Source organism: Agelaius tricolor, unplaced genomic scaffold (genome assembly GCF_023055355.1).
Source record: "Agelaius tricolor isolate 1412-34295 unplaced genomic scaffold, bAgeTri1.0.p SCAF_10, whole genome shotgun sequence".
Classification (NCBI taxonomy): Eukaryota; Metazoa; Chordata; class Aves; order Passeriformes; family Icteridae; genus Agelaius; species Agelaius tricolor.
In genome coordinates this window covers 1,986,702-2,005,679 of record NW_027269270.1, presented here as the reverse complement: position 1 = coordinate 2,005,679, position 18,978 = coordinate 1,986,702, and the positions used below count along the sequence as shown (strand labels likewise).

The 18,978-nt window shown below is 43.8% G+C and overlaps 1 protein-coding gene across 2 annotated transcripts in view; it reads right to left on the bottom strand.

The window, feature by feature from the left end:
* ERBB4 (erb-b2 receptor tyrosine kinase 4) overlaps positions 1-18,978 on the bottom strand; it is a 592,065-nt gene that overhangs the window by 159,972 nt on the left and 413,115 nt on the right. For both annotated transcript variants that reach the window (XM_071434337.1, XM_071434338.1), the window contains exons 5-8: positions 14,063-14,128; positions 6,027-6,145; positions 1,916-2,057; positions 372-485 (exon numbers count right to left, since the gene is read on the bottom strand). In XM_071434337.1, the coding sequence (XP_071290438.1) occupies positions 372-485; positions 1,916-2,057; positions 6,027-6,145; positions 14,063-14,128 (441 nt within the window). The remainder of the gene's footprint in view (positions 1-371; positions 486-1,915; positions 2,058-6,026; positions 6,146-14,062; positions 14,129-18,978) is intronic.

Sequence of the window (18,978 nt, the reverse complement as noted above, 5' to 3'; positions counted from 1 at the left end):
AGACATTGAAGTCAGGGTGTTTCGTATGGCCCCCTTTGGAATGACAAAAGGACAATGCTAAAACACCTCCAGAAAATACTTGTCATTAAAATAACACAAGGAAGAATTCTTGCAGATTTCTCTAAAACCAACAGAGAAATCCCCTTCATTTGTATCTAATAAAAAGCAATTGGTTTGGTTATATTGCCATTTCAATTTAATAAATTTTCACTCTATTTTATGTGCTTGACACACAACCTACATAGCTCAAACTTTTGTGGGTATTCAAAGGCTATTCATATTCTACAACACACTCAAGAAGGGCAATTCATGCCAAAATAACACCCTGTGTAGACTACTTTCAAGTAAATTTATACTGAACCCCTGCCTACCTTTAGGACAAATGTCAGTGCAGGGCTTGCACATCTTAATGCCATTTTCTTCAACCTCCATCTTGGAGCTTGGACATGCCCGGACACAGGAGCTGGAATCTACCACAAAGTTGTCTGAAAAGAAAAAGGAGATGTTGGCAGAAGTGAATAAAACCTGGGTGTGTTTTGGAATTATTGCTACCTTAGCACTTTCCCAGTGACATGAACATTCAAAGTTCTGTGTTTTCAGAAGTGTATAGGCAAAATAGGCACGTTATCAGAGACTTATAAAAATCCATTTTTGTCAGGCCTGATCCCTCTTTCTCCCCCTATTTAGCTTTATTATTATTTGTAGGAAAACAAAAATTACAGTAATTGGAGAGAAATAAAGCAAGATTGTCTGTCCTGTGTTTTTAATGCACACAATAGACATCTGGGATAAAACAGTGCACAGGACAATGACAAGTGTTTCAATGTTTTCCCTGTAAAACAAAAGCCAAAGGGAATATAGACTGATCCTACTTTGCTAAATGATTAATGCTGATAAGAAAGGAAAAATAAAAAAAATGTTCAATGAAGTATTTGGGCAAAGAATTATAACCCTTATAGTGCATGATATCAGGCTCTTAACAAACCAATCTTGCTTCAGCAAACCCACCACTATTAGAGGCAGAACTAAGCCCTGGTGGTCACAGCCCCTGCCTGCTGTCACTCCTCCACAGAGATTCAAAATTTGGAATTTGGGCTGGGTTGAATTATGGCTCCATTTAATACAGATCACCCATCCTTCTTGCACATAATTTATGGACAAAATAATTAATGCACAACTGTAAACCTTTATGGAATGAAAGGGAGAGCGAGAACACTATCTCCTTTATTATTCTTTCCAATTAAACCAGCAGATCCAAAGACTGTGTAAGTGATGACCCTACAATTTTTTCTGTTACTTGTCATCATCTGGCTGGTATCTCAGAAGCATGTGGGTTTTACATGCATGGGATTCTTCTTTTTTTAACTCCCTCTTCCCCTCTAATTTTACTCTGCAGTTTTAAGACTGCATTCCTGTCAGTATTACAAGTTTATTCCTCATTGGGACAGAACTGCTCAGGGTAACTTTCTGTCAAATCATCATTACTCCAAGCTAGGGGCATCAATATCATGGAAGCATTTGGTACCAGGTGCTGGTGGTGGACTGTTATTTTTCTGAAACAAAAATTCATACCGTTTTACAACCCCGCTATTTTAACTACCTATTTCCACTATTTTGGAATTTACAAATACTGATGTAAAGCATGAATGTAACAAGCAGTTGACCAGGAAAACAGAAACCACCTTTCTTTAGGAAAATCACTCCAGGATCCTTGGGAACTGTTAGCATCACAGCTAAAGGCGATATCTTTAGCTATCACCTGAGTTATTACAGGCTGCAAGCACACGTGGAGTGATTGGAGAGGTGGTGCTCTGCACTCAGCTCTCATTCTCTCTCTGTTTTTAAGGCTCCTGAAATGCAAGTGCAGCTCCCCCTGAGAGAAGGCAGAGAGCAGGGCAGGTGAGAGAGCACTCACGTGGGCACTTCTTGACACAGAAAGCCCCGTAGGTGTACTTGGCGTTGTGATTGTGCTCCAGCTGGAAGGTGGTGGGGTTGTACACAAAGGTCTGGGGGCACTGTGTGACACAAGCACCACTGTCATTGAAATTCATACAGGCCTGCAAAACAAGGGAGGGAAAAAAAAGGAATTAAATCAGATAGCTGCTTTAGAGTTTTGGTGGGTTTTTGGTGTAAAAGATGGCTTTGATTGTTCAGACTTGCTGTGACAGTGAGGAACGTGATACAGAGCTCTCTAACATTCATTGTGGCTACTTGGATTTTTGCTAGGATCTTGGCAAATATGTGACTTTTTTAATTAGGGAGTTTGGTGAGCCCCTTTAATTAGTGACAGTTGCCTGTTACAACACTTCCTACAAAACCAAAACAATGCTGTAATTTGTTTCATAACATCTCACAATCAACTAATTCTCAACTTGATAGGACATTCTAAAATTGCCAAGAGTGAGCAGCTATTTATCATCCTCTAAGCAAATGCTAATGACTTTTTCAGAGGTCCAACCCTTTATATTTCTTACAGTGTGAATACATCATCCAGCTGAAAACTGTAATTCCCAATTAGGAGGCAAGAGGGATAAGAACTTCTTTTAAGCAAGCACAGGAGGGGGCCATTTCCCTAAGTGGCAAGTTTAACAAGGTCAGTTGCTTCACATGCTGAGAGAGGAAAATAGGACTTTGTCCCACTTAGCATTCAGGCTCTGCCACACACAGCTGACAGAGGACAGGGCCCTGACAAATGAAGAGGAGAGTGTGTGGATAACAAAAGTAATGGGATGCAGGGGAAACAATTGACCATGCAAGGTTGGTAATTAGGAGTAGAAAGCCCCACCGATTCTGACATTCCTTATCAGCACACATCATGTCTACAGATTTAACTGCAGATTATAAGAAAACTGTTGGAGTAATTTTCACAGAGCGTACCCTGAATGAAAAATTTGTATTAATATGAAAGCTGTAGCCTGACTTGGATCCCTCTAGCAGTTTAAGCAGCCACTGTTACTGGGTATTGCCTCCTCACTAACCTGTAATCCAGGCTGCTTTAGAAGTGTTAGTCTAGGAGTGAATCTTTCTGGTCTTTTTCCATTTTACTTTGTTAAAAGAAAAGATGGCTCTACATCTTTAAAGAGTGAACAAGTATGACAATAATATTCACGTCCTGTCCCTTGCCTCCTGGGCTGGGACTGAGAGAAAAGAGAAAAAGATTCCTCCCTTCTGCTGATTTTACTAGCAGTCCTTATCTCCATTTGGATCAGGACCAGCAGGACCCTGGGACCTGCCATGCCAGAAGATTTCAGAAAGGAGGGGCTAATCATGTATCCAAGGACAAAATCTGCTGCTGAAAGGAATGAGCAGGGAGACCTGTGATTAAAGCACTGTCCTGCATGGAGCATGTGCTAAGCAAAACTGCTGATCCTGCCTTGCCTGGTCCTTTACAATGCCTAATATAAAACCTGCCAGTTTTTGTCATAGAAACAGATTTTTTTAACCCTTACCAAGATAAACACTTTACTCAGGACTGGATGGCAAGTCCAGCCAAGAAATAGGGTTGTGTGACTTTTCTGGCTCTCTAGGCAGTCAGCCAGGCCCTCCTATGCATTTTAAGTTCTAGACCCAGTTTGAATCTGAGATAAAAACATCAGTAAAACTTTGCCTTAGCATGTTTGCTTGCATTTATGTCAGATGATGATTACTGTCTTGCTTTTAGAACTGAATATGCAAATGAGTGCATGGCAGCAGATGGAGGAGGATGGATGAATTTTATCTACAGATATTAAAACCGTATTTAGAACAGGATGCTGCTGCAAGATGCCATAATGCTCTAAAGGATTTGTAATGCTTCATAAGCTGTACTTTTGCTTATTAATAAATACTAATTTAGTTTGTTTCCTCAACCCATTTCTTACATGTTGACTTCAAAGGTACTCCATCATGTACATGACAATTCTCTGATAACAGTTTAGCAAATGCATAAAGCACACCAATACTCCTTGGAGACATAGCAATTTTCAGGAAAAATTCATCTAGAAGATCTGAAAACTTATAATTTATGACTGAAATGTTTTATATACATTTGTAATTGCTTCGATAATATATGCAAATTTCTAGCACTTTGTGCTAAATGCTGCTAATTTGTGAATAAAAGCACAGGAAATACACAGGGAAAAACAAAGTTATGTGTCTCAGCTGAAAGCTAAGCACAGTTGTTTATAGCCTAAAGGGTTACACTCTTCACCCACTGTGTCTAAGCAAGTAATGACTAGGCCTGAAAACTGCCAGACCCCCGCTGAATTTCTTTTACATTGCTCTGGGGCCAGAAGGGAATGAGAATAAACCCTGGATGCCTCTGTGCTGTACCAGAAAAAACATACCAGTTGATTTTTAGCATGTGTATATCCACAGCTGCCACAACTCAGACAGTCTAACTTTCAGGCTGCAGCAGTACCCAACTTATGCTGCCAATAACTTGAACTTTGTGGGTGAGGGTCCAGAGTGATGCAGAGTCCCCAGGCAGGTGCAAAGGAGAGTTACTTATTGCAAAAACCAGGCCTTTTTAAGCAGTTAGGCCCTTATCAGTTACATAGCTTCAAATCATAACAAACATAATCCAGCCAACACCACACACCATTATAAGAACACATGATGGTTATATAAATTGTTTTTCCACCCCAATTCAGCTGAGTGTCTCTCCCACAGTCCTTTTCTACTCAGCAAAAGTAGCAGGCCTGAGCCATTATTTTACAAGGCTTTCCTTTTGTAAAGTTTTACTTACTGGTAACAGTCCTTAACTTTTGAAAGCATCAACACATCAGCTCTGAGGATGTTCCTCAATGCTCATTTGGACCCAATGACCACATTTTTCCTCTTCCCTTTACCTATTTATATTGTCCATGACACAAGAAAGACTGGTATTTTCCTGTCTCTTTAGTTCAAAGCCAACAGAGAACTTCCAGACACTGTTGGATCACCCACCCCATATGTGCTGAGCATCTACTTGTGAAAGGCCACAGAGAACAGCTCTAGCAAAACCTCTTGGTGGCTGTCAGGCCACCACTACATTTCATCAACAGCCAAAGAACAGCATTTAGAGTGTGGTTTTGAAGCACAAAACCTATCACTATCAAGCAGTTAGAGCCAGCCAGGGAAAGATGCATTTTTGCCAGTTAATTATAAGTCACTTGCCCACAGTTTCAAAATATATGCAATTTTCCATACCTTCCTCCCAACTCACCTGGCAGTCAACTTCACAGGTATTTGTCTCTTTGAGCACATGGGTATCTTGGAAAATTCACCTCTCTGTGCAGGTTCTGACTCTACTTTAGACCTAGGTTTGCTTTCCCTGAAACCATTAGTAAAACTTGTCTCATCGACCCAGTGTGATGAGCTACACATTTTTTTGAGATCAGTTTTGGGTTCTAAGGCTGCTAAAACTCTTAGAAATAATGGATTAGAAACAAGACAGATTTTATAAAGGCCTGGATATTTAGATTGTATTTCTTTAAAGAAAAAGCCATTTCTTCTTTCCATCTGAAGCACACATGTAGTAATATGCATTTGAGGGAGAGCATTTTGGGAACCACTTTCCTTCCATCTCCACAAAGAAGCATGCCTGGTAAAAAATCTGAATTTAAATTAAGTCTGGCAGAAATAGGGAACACCTTGCGCAGAGAATCTAAATAGTACTCTTGCCTTTGATATGAAAAGCACACAGAGCATTAATAAAAACCATGTTCAAATATAATGACAAATACTTTTAAAAATCTGCTGTCACCTCTAACAGCTAATTTTGGAAAAGAAAAAGATAAAAATCAGAGATAAGCATATTAACAGTTCCCAATCTGTATTTACAAATCTCATAGATCTGTTAATGAGTAATATTAAGTAGATAAATGATGTTAATAGAATATAAAAAATCCTAAAAGCTAAAATTTGCATCCTGAATCTGTGAGTGTGCATGCAGTACATTAGAAGGGTGAAACTGTGAATTTCATGGATTAAAGCATTAAGACTCTGCAGAGTGATTGGCAGGAAGAAGAAGAAAGAGGAATAAGAACAAGGCAGACGGCACGTACAAAGCAGTCGGTGTCCTTGGGTCCGTAGCAGCCGCCGGCGCACTCGCGGTGGCAGCAGTCGCTGACGTAGGGCCCGTAGCAGCGCCCGTCACACTGCTCTGCACACACGGTCTTGGTCACTGCAGGGCACAGAAAGGGACAGCGTCACACACGGGGCCAGGCACAGAGCTCTGCGACTGCTCCCCGAGCAAAACACCCACAGCGCGCTGGGAAAACCACCAGGGAGGGAGGGAAATGCCTCAGTGGTGCTGGTGCTCAGATCCAGAACGTCTGCAGGACACCCGGGCCCAGAACGTCTGCAGGACACCCGGACCCAGAACGTCTGCAGGACACCCGGACCCAGAACGTCTGCAGGACACCCGGACCCAGAACGTCTGCAGGACACTCGGACCCAGAACGTCTGCAGGACACCTGCAGGACACCCGGACCCAGAACGTCTGCAGGACACCCGGACCCAGAACGTCTGCAGGACACCCGGACCCAGAACGTCTGCAGGACACCCGGACCCAGAACGTCTGCAGGACACCCGGACCCAGAACGTCTGCAGGACACCCGGACCCAGAACGTCTGCAGGACACCCGGACCCAGAACGTCTGCAGGACACCCGGACCCAGAACGTCTGCAGGACACCCGGACCCAGAACGTCTGCAGGACACTCGGACCCAGAACGTCTGCAGGACACCTGCAGGACACCCGGACCCAGAACGTCTGCAGGACACCCGGACCCAGAACGTCTGCAGGACACCCGGACCCAGAACGTCTGCAGGACACCCGGACCCAGAACGTCTGCAGGACACTTGGACCCAGAACGTCTGCAGGACACCCGGACCCAGAACGTCTGCAGGACACCCGGACCCAGAACGTCTGCAGGACACCCGGACCCAGAACGTCTGCAGGACACCCGGACCCAGAACGTCTGCAGGACACTCGGACCCAGAACGTCTGCAGGACACCTGCAGGACACCCGGACCCAGAACGTCTGCAGGACACCTGCAGGACACTTGGACCCAGAACATCTGCAGGACACCTGCAGGACACTTGGACCCAGAACATCTGCAGGACACCTGCAGGACACTTGGACCCAGAACATCTGCAGGACACCTGCAGGACACTTGGACCCAGAACACCTGCATCCACAACGTTTGCAGGACACCTGGACCCAGAACACCTGCATCCAGGATGCCTACAGGACATTTGTATTCCAGAGTTCACAGAAGCACCAGGTTGGAAGTGACCTTCAAGATCATCAAGTCCAACCCATGCCCCAACACCTCAACTAAACCCTGGCACCCAGTGCCACATCCAGGCTTTTCTTAAACGCATCCAGGAATGCTGACTCCATCACCTCCCCAGGCAAATCATTCCAGAACTTCATCACTCTTTCAGTGAAAAACCTCTTCCTAATATCCAACCTATATTTCACTTGATGCAGGATGTCTGCAGAACACTTGTATTCCAGAACATCTGCACATCTGTATCCAGAATGCCTGCAGGAGACCAGTATCCAGAACATCTTCAGGACACCTGTATCCAGAGTATCTGCACAGTATCTGTATCCAAAATGCCTGCATGATCCCCTCTTTAGCGGCACACATATTGCTCAAGGACTGTGGAAAAGGAATTTTTAGTGTGCCCTCTTAGCCTTGGAAATTCCTAAGGAATGTTACTCTTAAATCATTAGTTTTTTAAAACAGGTTTTGCCATTGTCTCCCCTGCCCCCAGAAATAACAGAAGAGCCCACCAGTTGCATGAGAGTTTTCCCCACCAAGAACAGCAACACAGAATAAATGAATGAAATTCAGAGTGAGACCACCAGTGTCAGAGCTAAAGGCTGCCCTTGGTGGCAATCCTTTGGCAAATGGGAGCAGAACAAACTGCAACCTTGGAGCACATTTGGAAACACCGCTTGCTATTTCTAACTAACACAATCCTGCCTTCATTCACAGAATGGAGCAAGGACATCTACCAGCTGGATTGTTCCACACCACTGAGGGCTTAACCTTGTGCAAAGAATGGTCACCCAGTGGCCCATCCACCTCCCCTCCCTCACTCAGCTGAAATCTTTATTTTATGGAAAAAGAAATTAATATTATCCAAACTAAACCAGCCACCACTGCCTACCGTGCTGTCAGCTGTCTTTTGATGAAAGCTGGGATGATACACTTCTGCAATTAACCTTCAACACCTATTTTTTTAAAAGCATTTAATTACTTCTCGATGAAAAACACTTTTCAGGAAGTAAGAAAAAACAAAATTCCATCCAACTTTCTGCTCGATTCTACTATTTTAACGTCTAAGTATCATCTTTATAAGTACATTCTGATCCAAAATCCCTTCACTACTTGCCAGAAATACTTAAGGTAATGCTGAAAGTTCTTGCTACATATTTATTTAGGACATAAAAATGTAAATAACTAAAGAGAAGGGATTGTTTGTGATCTACAGAATAAAACAATGCACTTTTAGAGCATTTTCATCTTGCTGATACCAGAGGAAAACCCCCAGAGAGAAAGAAAAGGCTTTTGTGGTTTTGCAATCTAATTTGAGGAATTTGGGAAATTCTGTGAAGGCACTTACTGTCAACACTGCCAGAGAAGCACATTAAAAAGATTTGTTTATTTAAGTGACAGTATTGATAAACATTAAGACAGATGTGAAACAATGGCACCTGTGGCTGTGTGCCACCAGCACACTGTGTGACAGTCTTGGCTCATGAAAATGAACAAATTCCTTCCCTAGTCTGTGAGTGTGTGTCTTGTTTTCCACCAGCTCAGGATTTGCCCTGGACTGGGCACTGTGTGCCTCACAGAGAGGCAAAGCCCAGCCTTACCCTGACCTGAAGGAGGGCCCAAATTCCCAGTGGAGGGCACAGAGGCCATCCAGTTCTGTGAAAAAGAAAAAAAAAACAAACCCCAAACCCTCTGTGGTCACCTGTGCCATTGCCCAGGAAGCAGCTGCTCCTGGAGCCAAGGGCCAGCACCCAAAGGCTCTGCCACCCCTTCACCATGGCACTTGTGTTTTGACATGGCCACAGCCACATTTTACCTCGTGGCTGTGCCTCAAGGCCATGCATGGAGCCCACTGCTAAATGCATTCCTTGCTGTGCCCCACAGCTTTTGGACATTCTACTTAAACCCCAGGAAGTTTTGGTGTAAAGCCCCTCTGTGTGGGTAATCCTGAGCCACCAAATCAATCTCTGATTTATCTACCCAGAACCAGCTGCTGTTGGGTGTGGGCCACAATATCCACCCTGTCCATGGAGCCACTGGTTCCTCCTGGAGGAACAGCTCAGTTGGCTGGACCACATGTGCTGATAACATCAAGGTTTTGGGGTTGATCTTGGGATGGGCCATTCACACCAGGGCTGATCTGGGGGAACACAGCACTCTCTTTCCTCTCTTCAGCACAATATTTGAACTGGATGCCTTCAAAAAGCATATTTTGCTTCTGGTTAGACACCAGCTCAAAGAGGGCCTCTACCATGCTTTTCAGGATAGGGAACACTGTGGGTTTTCCTGAAGCAAAATTAATTAAAGCAAAGGTTTGTCACTGTTCTTCCCTAGTTTGTTTTTCAGGGAAAACAAACAATGCCCACAGAAATGCCAGTGTGTTGTTCTAGGAAAAGGCCAGAAGATATCCTATCTATCACCTGCTTCACTGTGTGCCATATTTGCATTATAGCTGCTACTGAAAGCCCAGGTCTGTGGAGAACCTGTCAGGTGTCTTCAGTGGCACCACACACCCCAAGACATTAATGAGCTTGGCAGGCTCTGGATCTTGAGGACTTAAGGTCTTTCCCCAAGCCAAAACAAACACAAGGCAGTTCTATTTTCTGAAGGCCTGAAACAATCTGATTGATCAGATGCCAATAAACACCACTCACCACTTCAGCTTCCTGCAATCATTCTCAAGGGGTAACCCCTAGCTGCACTGGTTTAAAAGAGAACAAGCTCTCCCCCCGCCAATACAATAAATTGATTTCATAGTTGTAACTCAAGACCTATCTGAATTATAAATGTTGCCCAAAATGTCAAACTATTTGGCATTTCAGGTGCCTGGCACTCATATCTTCACCCAACACAATAGTGAGGAGAGCTTCACTAATCCCAGCTGAGACCCCAAGCTTCAAATTAGACTTTTTGAGGGTCAGCACAACTACCTGCCTGGATTCCTACAGATCCTGTGCGTGATCCCAAGAATTTGGAGGGTTCAACTGCACAGAACTGTCACAGTCAGGGCCAGGACCAAAGGATAAACACCAAAGTCCTGAAAAATTTGCTGTGCATTGAGATGGATTCCTGGGTGAGACTGTCAACTTCTACCAACATTTCATTGCAATAAACTGTGATGAAATGACCACTTCATGTACATGTGCAAATGATCAGTCTCCTTTATATTTTCCCCTCATCTTTAATTGTGTCAGGACAATACCAATCCATGAGGGCAAAAATGGGAAGTAACTGAAATCAATGAAAGTGTTCCCAACACGCAAAGTTACTAAAGCAGTACAAGGGTTTTAATTAAAGATGCTGGCTCCAAGCAGAAGTGTGGGTTTCCCTGATTGATCCCAGCTGCTGGTTCAGCTCTTTCTGTGTGCCCCACCAGGATCCTGCTTGCCTTTGGCTGCTCTAATTTGGCACCTTCTCAGCAACACCAGCTGCACAAGGACAGTATAAATACAGCTGTGCCCTGACCACACTCCTGTGCCTACACAGAGTCAAGGTGCACTTGACACTTGCTACATGTTTTGTGTTTCAGGTTTGATTTATAGGTTATATTTGTTTTTTTGCATTCCCTTAGTTGGGTCTATATTCTAATTCAGATTGTTGTGTTTTCAGTTACAATCCTCCGGGAAAAAGTGCATAATCTGTCACTTTAAAAATATATTGAATTGTAAAACTTATAATTTCTGCATCAAACTCTTAACAGACATGAATAGCAAAAATTTTAACAACCTAACCATAGATTTTCAAATTTAATTAGTAACTTCCAAAGGCATTTGTTATTATTTTTTAAAGTGGTTTGCATTCTATTCAGTGTGTGCCCAAAACAATTTGAAAAACAGAGTCTTTTTTAAAGTATTTTCATATTAGATTTTCCTGACACTGAAACAAGTTATATCATCTCAATTTCAAATCCTTCCTATTAGCATCTACTAATATTTTAATTATAAAAGTAAAAAGGATTGCTAACTGTGTATAACAGCATCCTGAATTTTATCTTCTCTATCTCCTAACAGAACAGCTTGGCTTAAATTTCCTATTAATTGTCTTCTTAAATACATGAATTTTCTTGTCACATTTAGAGAGACATTAGAACAGAGTTAGATGCAGGTGATGTTTCAGACAGACTTAGCAACAAAGACATTGCTGGAAGGCAACATAAGCAGCTAGGTAGATGATATTCATGAAAAAAACAAAGGGATTTGGTTTTTTTTTCCATATGTAATTTGAAATGAAAGACACGGATTAAGATCTTTCATTTTTTATCCTTTCCTAGGAAAATAATTTAAATCTTATCTTGGGAGGGGGGCTCATTAAATTTTTTTGCTTCAATCCTCAATAAAAAAAAAAAAAGAAATTATCAAAATGAAGCTCTGAGTTGTTTCTAGGATCAAAATGGTTTGGCACTGGATGTAGCACTGCTGGGGCATTTTCCCACATGTGTTGGACAGAAGTGCATCCAAGGTGACAGGGTTAAGGTAGACACAGTGTGCACAACACAGCTTGTATCTAACAACATTTGTGAGCCCAAAAGCCAGGTATGTCTTTTAAAATCATACATTAAGGCAGCAAAAGCATAATCCCACTTGCATTTTTATGTTTTGAGCCCCTACTCAAATTCTCCCTCTTTGCTTCACTCATTTTGAAGGAAACACATTGTGCAAAAACCCAATGAAGAAATACCCTTTGCCAGCCTCTTCCTTCAATCCTGCTGCTTGTCCAAGGTGCAGCGAGGCCATGGAGGCAGAGAAGAAGTCTGTGATGTAAAACTAATTCCTGTCCTTGACCATCAGAGTGGGCTTGAAGGTTGTGGAGTAGCTACTCAAGAAGAAGAGTGTGATCTGTATATCTCCCTGACACTTGGATGGATTATGGCTTTTCTTAATTTAATATTTTAACCCCATGGTTGTGCCTTAGCCTGTCCCCACTGTTTGGATTTGCAAGGGTAGCCACTGAGAGCTGTCACTCCTGGAGCCAGCCTTGTGTGCAGCCCTGCTGAGCTCCTGCCTTCCCAGCCCTGCAGATAAACTCTTCCCTCCCTGTTAATTCCACTTTAATCCACCAATCAGCTCCCTTATCTGAGAGCAGGCCGAGACCATGGGAGCTGATCCTGCCACATGGACCTCTGCAGGAACACAGCTGGACTTGCCATGAGGCTGGAGACACAGCCTGAACCAGCATCATGGGCTCCTTACAGAACATAACTGCAAAGAATTATTTTAAACTATTCTTGGATACGATAACCACAGAAGGCCTGAATAAATCTACCCATTTGGATGGGTTATGCAGCTTCTTACAAAGTTACTAGTTTTAACAGAAAAACAAGCTTCTCATCAGGCCAGAGGGAAAAAAAAACCAGCATGAATTAATTCTAATCATGATATAAAACAATTTGGTCGGGCAGGGTTTAGTCCCTTTCCATTATCTACTTAAGCACACAACCCAGAATCTACTTCTTTTCCGGGTTAAGGAGCACTGACTTCCTCAGTGCCTTCATAAAGACTGTGAGCAGAGGAAGGAGATGTACCAGCTCAATTCAGACTAAGAAGAATCTGCTCTGCATCACTGTCCCTTAGTCCTAGAGTATGTCCTGAGGGGGTTTTAACCATGCCTGCAGATAAATATGAAGCAGTGATACAAGAACACAGCTGGAACTGTGAGCAACTTCTCCAGCAGAATCAGCTGATGCTCCTAAAGGGAAAGCAGCTCCTGGCAGGGTCTCTGCAGGTACTGGGGCAGCAGGGCAGCTTGGATTTCCTGCTCAGACTCATCCGACCTTCACCTCAAGCTGTCTGACAGTTCTAACTCCATTCTCTCTCTTACTCTAAGACACTAAAAACCAACCAAAAAACCCCCCAAAACACCCCCAAAAGCAGCATCTCTGCACTGTTCCTACCCAGTCCCAGGAAAGAGGCAGATGACTCTGGGCTGACTCTCCTTAGCTCAGAGCTTACTTGGGGTGCTCCCCTGGGAGTGGCTCATTTGTCACAGTCCTTCCTCCCATTTACAGCTCAGCCAAGGAAATAAGCTGGGAAAGTGTTCTGTGGGGGAGCTCCCAGCAAACACTTCATTTCCCAGGGAGAGTGATTCCAGTAAAGGCAACTGGTTTTCACCCTCCTGTAAGCAGGAAAAAGAAAAAAACTTGTAGAAAAAACAGCCCTCAATTTTCTCCTCTTTTATTATTATCTGCTAATGTTGTGACTGTACTTCTGGCTCTTTTGTGCCTATGTGAAGGAACTTAAAGCTCCTTCAGGAAGGAAGAAGGAATTCATTTTCATGCTCTCTAAATTCACAAGGACAGAAACACAGCACAAGTGACCCTTCACTTACTACTTCCTTCACAAAAAAGCTATTATTCTCTCTTCCAGTACAATTCAAATATATTCTGAAGTTATTGTAAAGAAAACAGTTCTGCAAGATAACTAATATTCCCAGGCTACCATTGAAATTAACAGAGTATTTTGGCATCAGGAACATTGCCATGTCAGGTGGTCATTAAAGAGCTCCAAATCTGCCATCAATATTCTCAAGAGCCATGCTCCATGTTGCCACCCAGTAGTGAAAAGAAAATTCAAGTTAGCATAAGGAGTTTTAGAAATCCCAAGGGAGGAAAGAAACATATTCACATGGGTAGGGAAAAAAAGGCAAATAATCTATTGATAAAAATATATGGGGGGGAAAAAAACCCTGGTACATTTTAGAGTTATACTGAACCCAGAATTTATAGTATCCCTTCACAACTGAAAGAAAAAACAAGTAGGATCTCTGCTACATTGTTTTCCAGCCCTTTGTTCCTCACTCTTACACACTTACAGGTCTGGCAGTGATTCTCTGTGGGTCCCCAGCACCGTCCTGTGCAGGACTTGTGGCAACGACCACCTGCAGGACAGACAGAAAGAGAGAGATTGGAAATGTGCCTTCCTTTCATTCCTTCAACATCCAGCAAATGAAAAGATGAGAGTCCACCTTGTCTTTGAGAGGGTTTTATACTTCAGCAAAGTTGAAACAGTGCCTATAAAAAATGCCCAACACCAGACCTGGTGTCAAACTTTTATGAAATACAGGTACTTATCTAAATGCTTTATACTCTAAATACATTTTTGCTATGCATAATGACACAGACATTTTAAACCAAAAAGAAGTATGAGCAAGTCTGGAGGGCTGAGGAACAATGTCATCACTCAGTGCCATCACTATTGCTTTCCACAGCCTATGTAAAAGCTGCTGATTCCTTCACAGGAGAGGAGATGGCTATGCAGGAAAAGCTATACAGGTACTTACCTCCTGTCCAATTTCATCTGAACAACTGTCACAGTTGAGACAGCTACAATGCACAGAGCATCACCACACAATTCCAGAAGGCTTTGAGCATTTGCCCATGCACAGGAACACCTCACCTCTTCAGCAGGCTGCAAGCATCTCCCCTTCTTGTTCTTCAGCCCAGCCTTTTATCCCCTCCTGTTGATGCCCTGCACCTGTGTGCCCTCTGTTCCCTTTGCTGGTTGGTCAGCGCCCCTGGGCACTCCATGGCTCGTTCCCTTCAATAGCATTCACCTGCCCTGCACAGCTGCAGCCCATTAAGGATGAGGCTGGGCCCAGCCCCACTCCCCACAAACTGGGTGCCTACAAACAATGGGACATCCCACTCAATGTCTTTGGTTCAAAGCCACCCCCTCTTCCCCACAAACTTGCATGGTCTGCAGGTCCAACATTATGGTCAGGGAAATGTGCCCTGTGCAACCCCTTGAACCCCAGTGACAGCAAAGCTCACAGGAGCTTCTGTTTTCTGGCTGCTGGTTCTTTAGTTGCCTTTGGTTGTGCTTCAGAAGGAACCTCATGTTCCTTCAGACCTTGGATATGATGCTCTGCATCATCTTTCCTCATGCTGGTATGGTGCAGTTGAGACAACCACAATGCCCAGAGCATCACCACACAATTTTAGAAAGCTCCAACCCATACACAGGAACACCTCACCTCTTCAGAAGGCTTCAGGCACCTGCCCACACACAGTAAAACCAGGGCACTCAGCAGGCTGCAAGCATCTGCCCTTCTTGTTCTTCAGCCCAGCCTTTTATCCCCTCCTGTTGATGCCCTGCACCTGTGTGCCCTCTGTTCCCTTTGGTGGTTGCTCAGTGCCCCTGGGCACTCCATGGCTCCTTCCCTTCAATAGCATTCACCTGTCCTGCACAGCTGCAGCCCATTAAGGATGAGGCTGGGCCCAGCCCCACTCCCAATCACCATAAACTTGGTGCCTACAAACAATGGGACATCCCACTCAATGTCTTTGGTTCAAAGCCACCCCCTCTTCCCCACAAACTTGCATGGTCTGCATGTCCAACATTATGGTCAGGGAAATGTGCCCTGTGCAACCACCTGAACCCCAGTGACAGCAAAGCTCACAGGAGTTTTTTTTCTGGCTGCTGGTTCTTTAGTTGCCTTTGGTTGTGCTTCAGAAAGAACCTTATGTTCCTTCAGACTTTGGACATGGTATTCTCCATCATCTTTCCTCATGCTGGTATGGTGCAATTGAGACAACCACAATACACAGAGCATCACCACACAATTTTAGAAAGCTCCAACCCATACACAGGAACACCTCACCTCTTCAGAAGGCTTCAGGCACCTGCCCACACACAGTAACACCAGGGCACCTCAGCAGGCTGCAAGCACCTGCCCTTGTTGTTCTTCAGCCCAGCCTTTTATCCCCTCCTGTTGATGCCCTGCACCTGTGTGCCCTCTGTTCCCTTTGGTGGTTGCTCAGTGCCCCTGGGCACTCCATGGCTCGTTCCCTTCAATAGCATTCACCTGTCCTGCACAGCTGTGCCCACTGGCGATGAGGCTGGGCCCAGCCCCACTCCAAATCACCACAAACTCTGTGCCTACACTGACAGGTTTAGTCCCTGAAGAAAAAGAACTGTAGGTGCTTTCACTGTAAAACGCAGCTGTAAGAAGAAGCATTAGCAACAGAAGCTTTTTATGAACTACCTAGTAATTAGTGAATGAAATCCACTTGGACTGAGGTGGGAGTTCAGTTCATGTGTCCATGTCATGGCAAAATGCTGACCCATGTGAGAGGGACTGGCAAGCAAGGAGAAGAGCTGGAATGTTCTCCTCTGGCTGCACTTCAGCACCACAGGAGAGAGCGCTCGGACAGTCCCACACCCGTCTGGGCTGAGAGGGAAGGGAGACCCCATTCCATGGCTGCCATCTGGACATGGCCAAGGTCCAGGCACACTCCCAGGTGTGGCAGTGCCTGAGGGGCAGGCAGGCCTGCCCTTCACAAAGCCAGAGCTGATGGGGTGAGTGAGACACCCAACGTAAATCTCGTGGAAGACTCTGCACAGTCCTTATCGCTGCGCTTTTGATCGCAGGAAGCCAACCTTGTGTTTGATTAAACTTTTATACATCACTGAGTACTGCTGAGATTCTGTTAAGTGAATTTCCCCTTTGAACCTGATCCAGGTTCAATCCTTTCAATCGTGTATTAACAGCTGCTGCTGCTAACACTGCTCCATTACACTAAATCAAATACTTGCCATGTGCCCTGATGGGAGTTGGCGCTGGAGAAAATGCAAAATGTCTCTCAGCTGAGGCTGGATCACCCTAAAGATAAACACTGCTCTTCTTACAGCAGCGTGCCCACATCTGTGAGATGCTACAGAGCTGAGCAAACCCACCCTGATGGTCATGTGAAGTCAGACTCTCTGTCACTAATTTTTCAAAGCCAGCATTCCTCCCCTGGCATTCCTGGTGCTATTGATGATGCTGCCTGGTAATTACCACACTGAATGCCAACTACCTTGTTAAAGCTACCAGCTCCTTGTTGCATTCATGTTCATTTAAAGCAATTATACTTGGGAAACATTGTTGCTGATATCACCAGCACATAATTCTCTGTCACCTTCTACCATCTGTTTATTTAGATCACAAATGTACTATAACTACATAAATGCAAACTCATTCTGGCTGACAGGGAGGGCACTCCATCTGGCATGAATAATGCAACTTTAATCAGTAATAACGATTATTATGATTATTAAGAGACTACTGGAACCCTGCACAGAAAGCAAATATATCCACACTGATTTATAAGAATGAAAGCTCAGAATGGTGAGGTAAACAGCAAATTAAAGGAAGAATTTTAACAGATGAGCCTTGATAAGATACAGGTTGTCAGCTGATTTTGGGACTTGCTGGACTGAATAGAAATGTTCCCCTGGAGGTGGGTTTTATTAACTAGCTACTCCTGATCAGCAGGAGGAGCAGGATGGATGCACACTCAGGGAACCCTCCCATCCCTGCTGGGGCAGCTCAGGAGCCACAACCCACTCACAACGTGGGCTCCTCAGGCAAGACTCTCCTCTATCCCAGTCCTTCCTTGAGGTCCAGTCTCATCCCTCTCTGGGCTCAGAGGTGTGGTGCTCAGGGAGGAAGCTGGAGACCCTGCACACAGCACCATAAAGCACAGGTCACTTGTAAATACACATTCCTGAGGCACAATAAGGCAGCAATTTGGCTGCTCCTGCCCCTTTTTGTCCCAAAACATTCTGTAAACACTTGGCTTTCCACTGTAATACTGCTGTGGGATGACATAGAAGAAACTTCAGCATCCCTCCAAGTGATCCCTAACTAGAGAGCCTGCCCACACCTCTGTAAAAGTTGTACTTAAAATACAAATCCTTGTATCTGAAGCACCTATGTGCTGAGCCTCGCCTCGCTATGCAGCCAAAAATTTATTCAGCCACCTCTATTCCTCCTGGAAATAAAAGCAATTCAGCATCTTCAAAACATCATTTTAAAATTTTTTTTAACTTGCATGCCTGCTGCTGTTACATGACTTTGTTTGGCAGTGTCAGATGATGATTTGCATTTAAATAGAGATATTTAACAATAAAGCAAGAAAAGGCTGCCAGTTTCCTTTTTTCTCACTGGGAACTAAAAAGTGTCTGTTTCATTGTTTTCACTTTTCTCAGCTGTACAGACACTACCAGGAGCTGAGCTTGTAGGCAGCACACCTCTGAATTGCATTGTTTTGTGTCCTTTTGAAGGTCAAATATACTGAGAATTAAAAACCAAACTCCCTCCAAATAGTGTATCTATATTGGCTTGGTTGTTTTAAAGAGAAAAAATAACTTTCTTTGCTCTCAGTATGAACTGATCCAGATTCTGCCCTCACATCCTTCTGTATTTCACCAGGTTTTCCCCACTAAGGGAAAATCTGTCCTGTAATAAGGACAGATTGAAACACATTTAAGACCAGCTCTGCAAAATTAAGACAGAAATAGTCCTGTGGAAGTCAACATACACACTCAGGAGCATTACAACCACTCATGTGAGGAGCAGGTCTCACAATGAGATCAGTATGTCAGGCTTAAATGATAATAAATGTATTGGCCCTAAGGTTGACAAGGCCCTTGGAGGAATTATACCACTACTCACAGATCTTCCTGTATATATTTCTTAAGATTTTTAGACTGTGAGGCAACAGATTTGAAAAGAAAAAAAACTATGAAACAATTTGTGGCATAAATCATTCCTGTTATTCCTTGTGTCTAAAATATTCTAAACACACAGCAGAAAGGGCTAAAAGAATTTGGCAAAAAAAACCAAAAAAACAAAAACCTCTCTGCAGGGCACAGCCTTGGCCCATTTACTTGATTCTCCACATTAGTGAAGGCACATTTTCCTTTTCCAAGCAAGATAAGGAAGGAAAGAACCTACAAAAATAA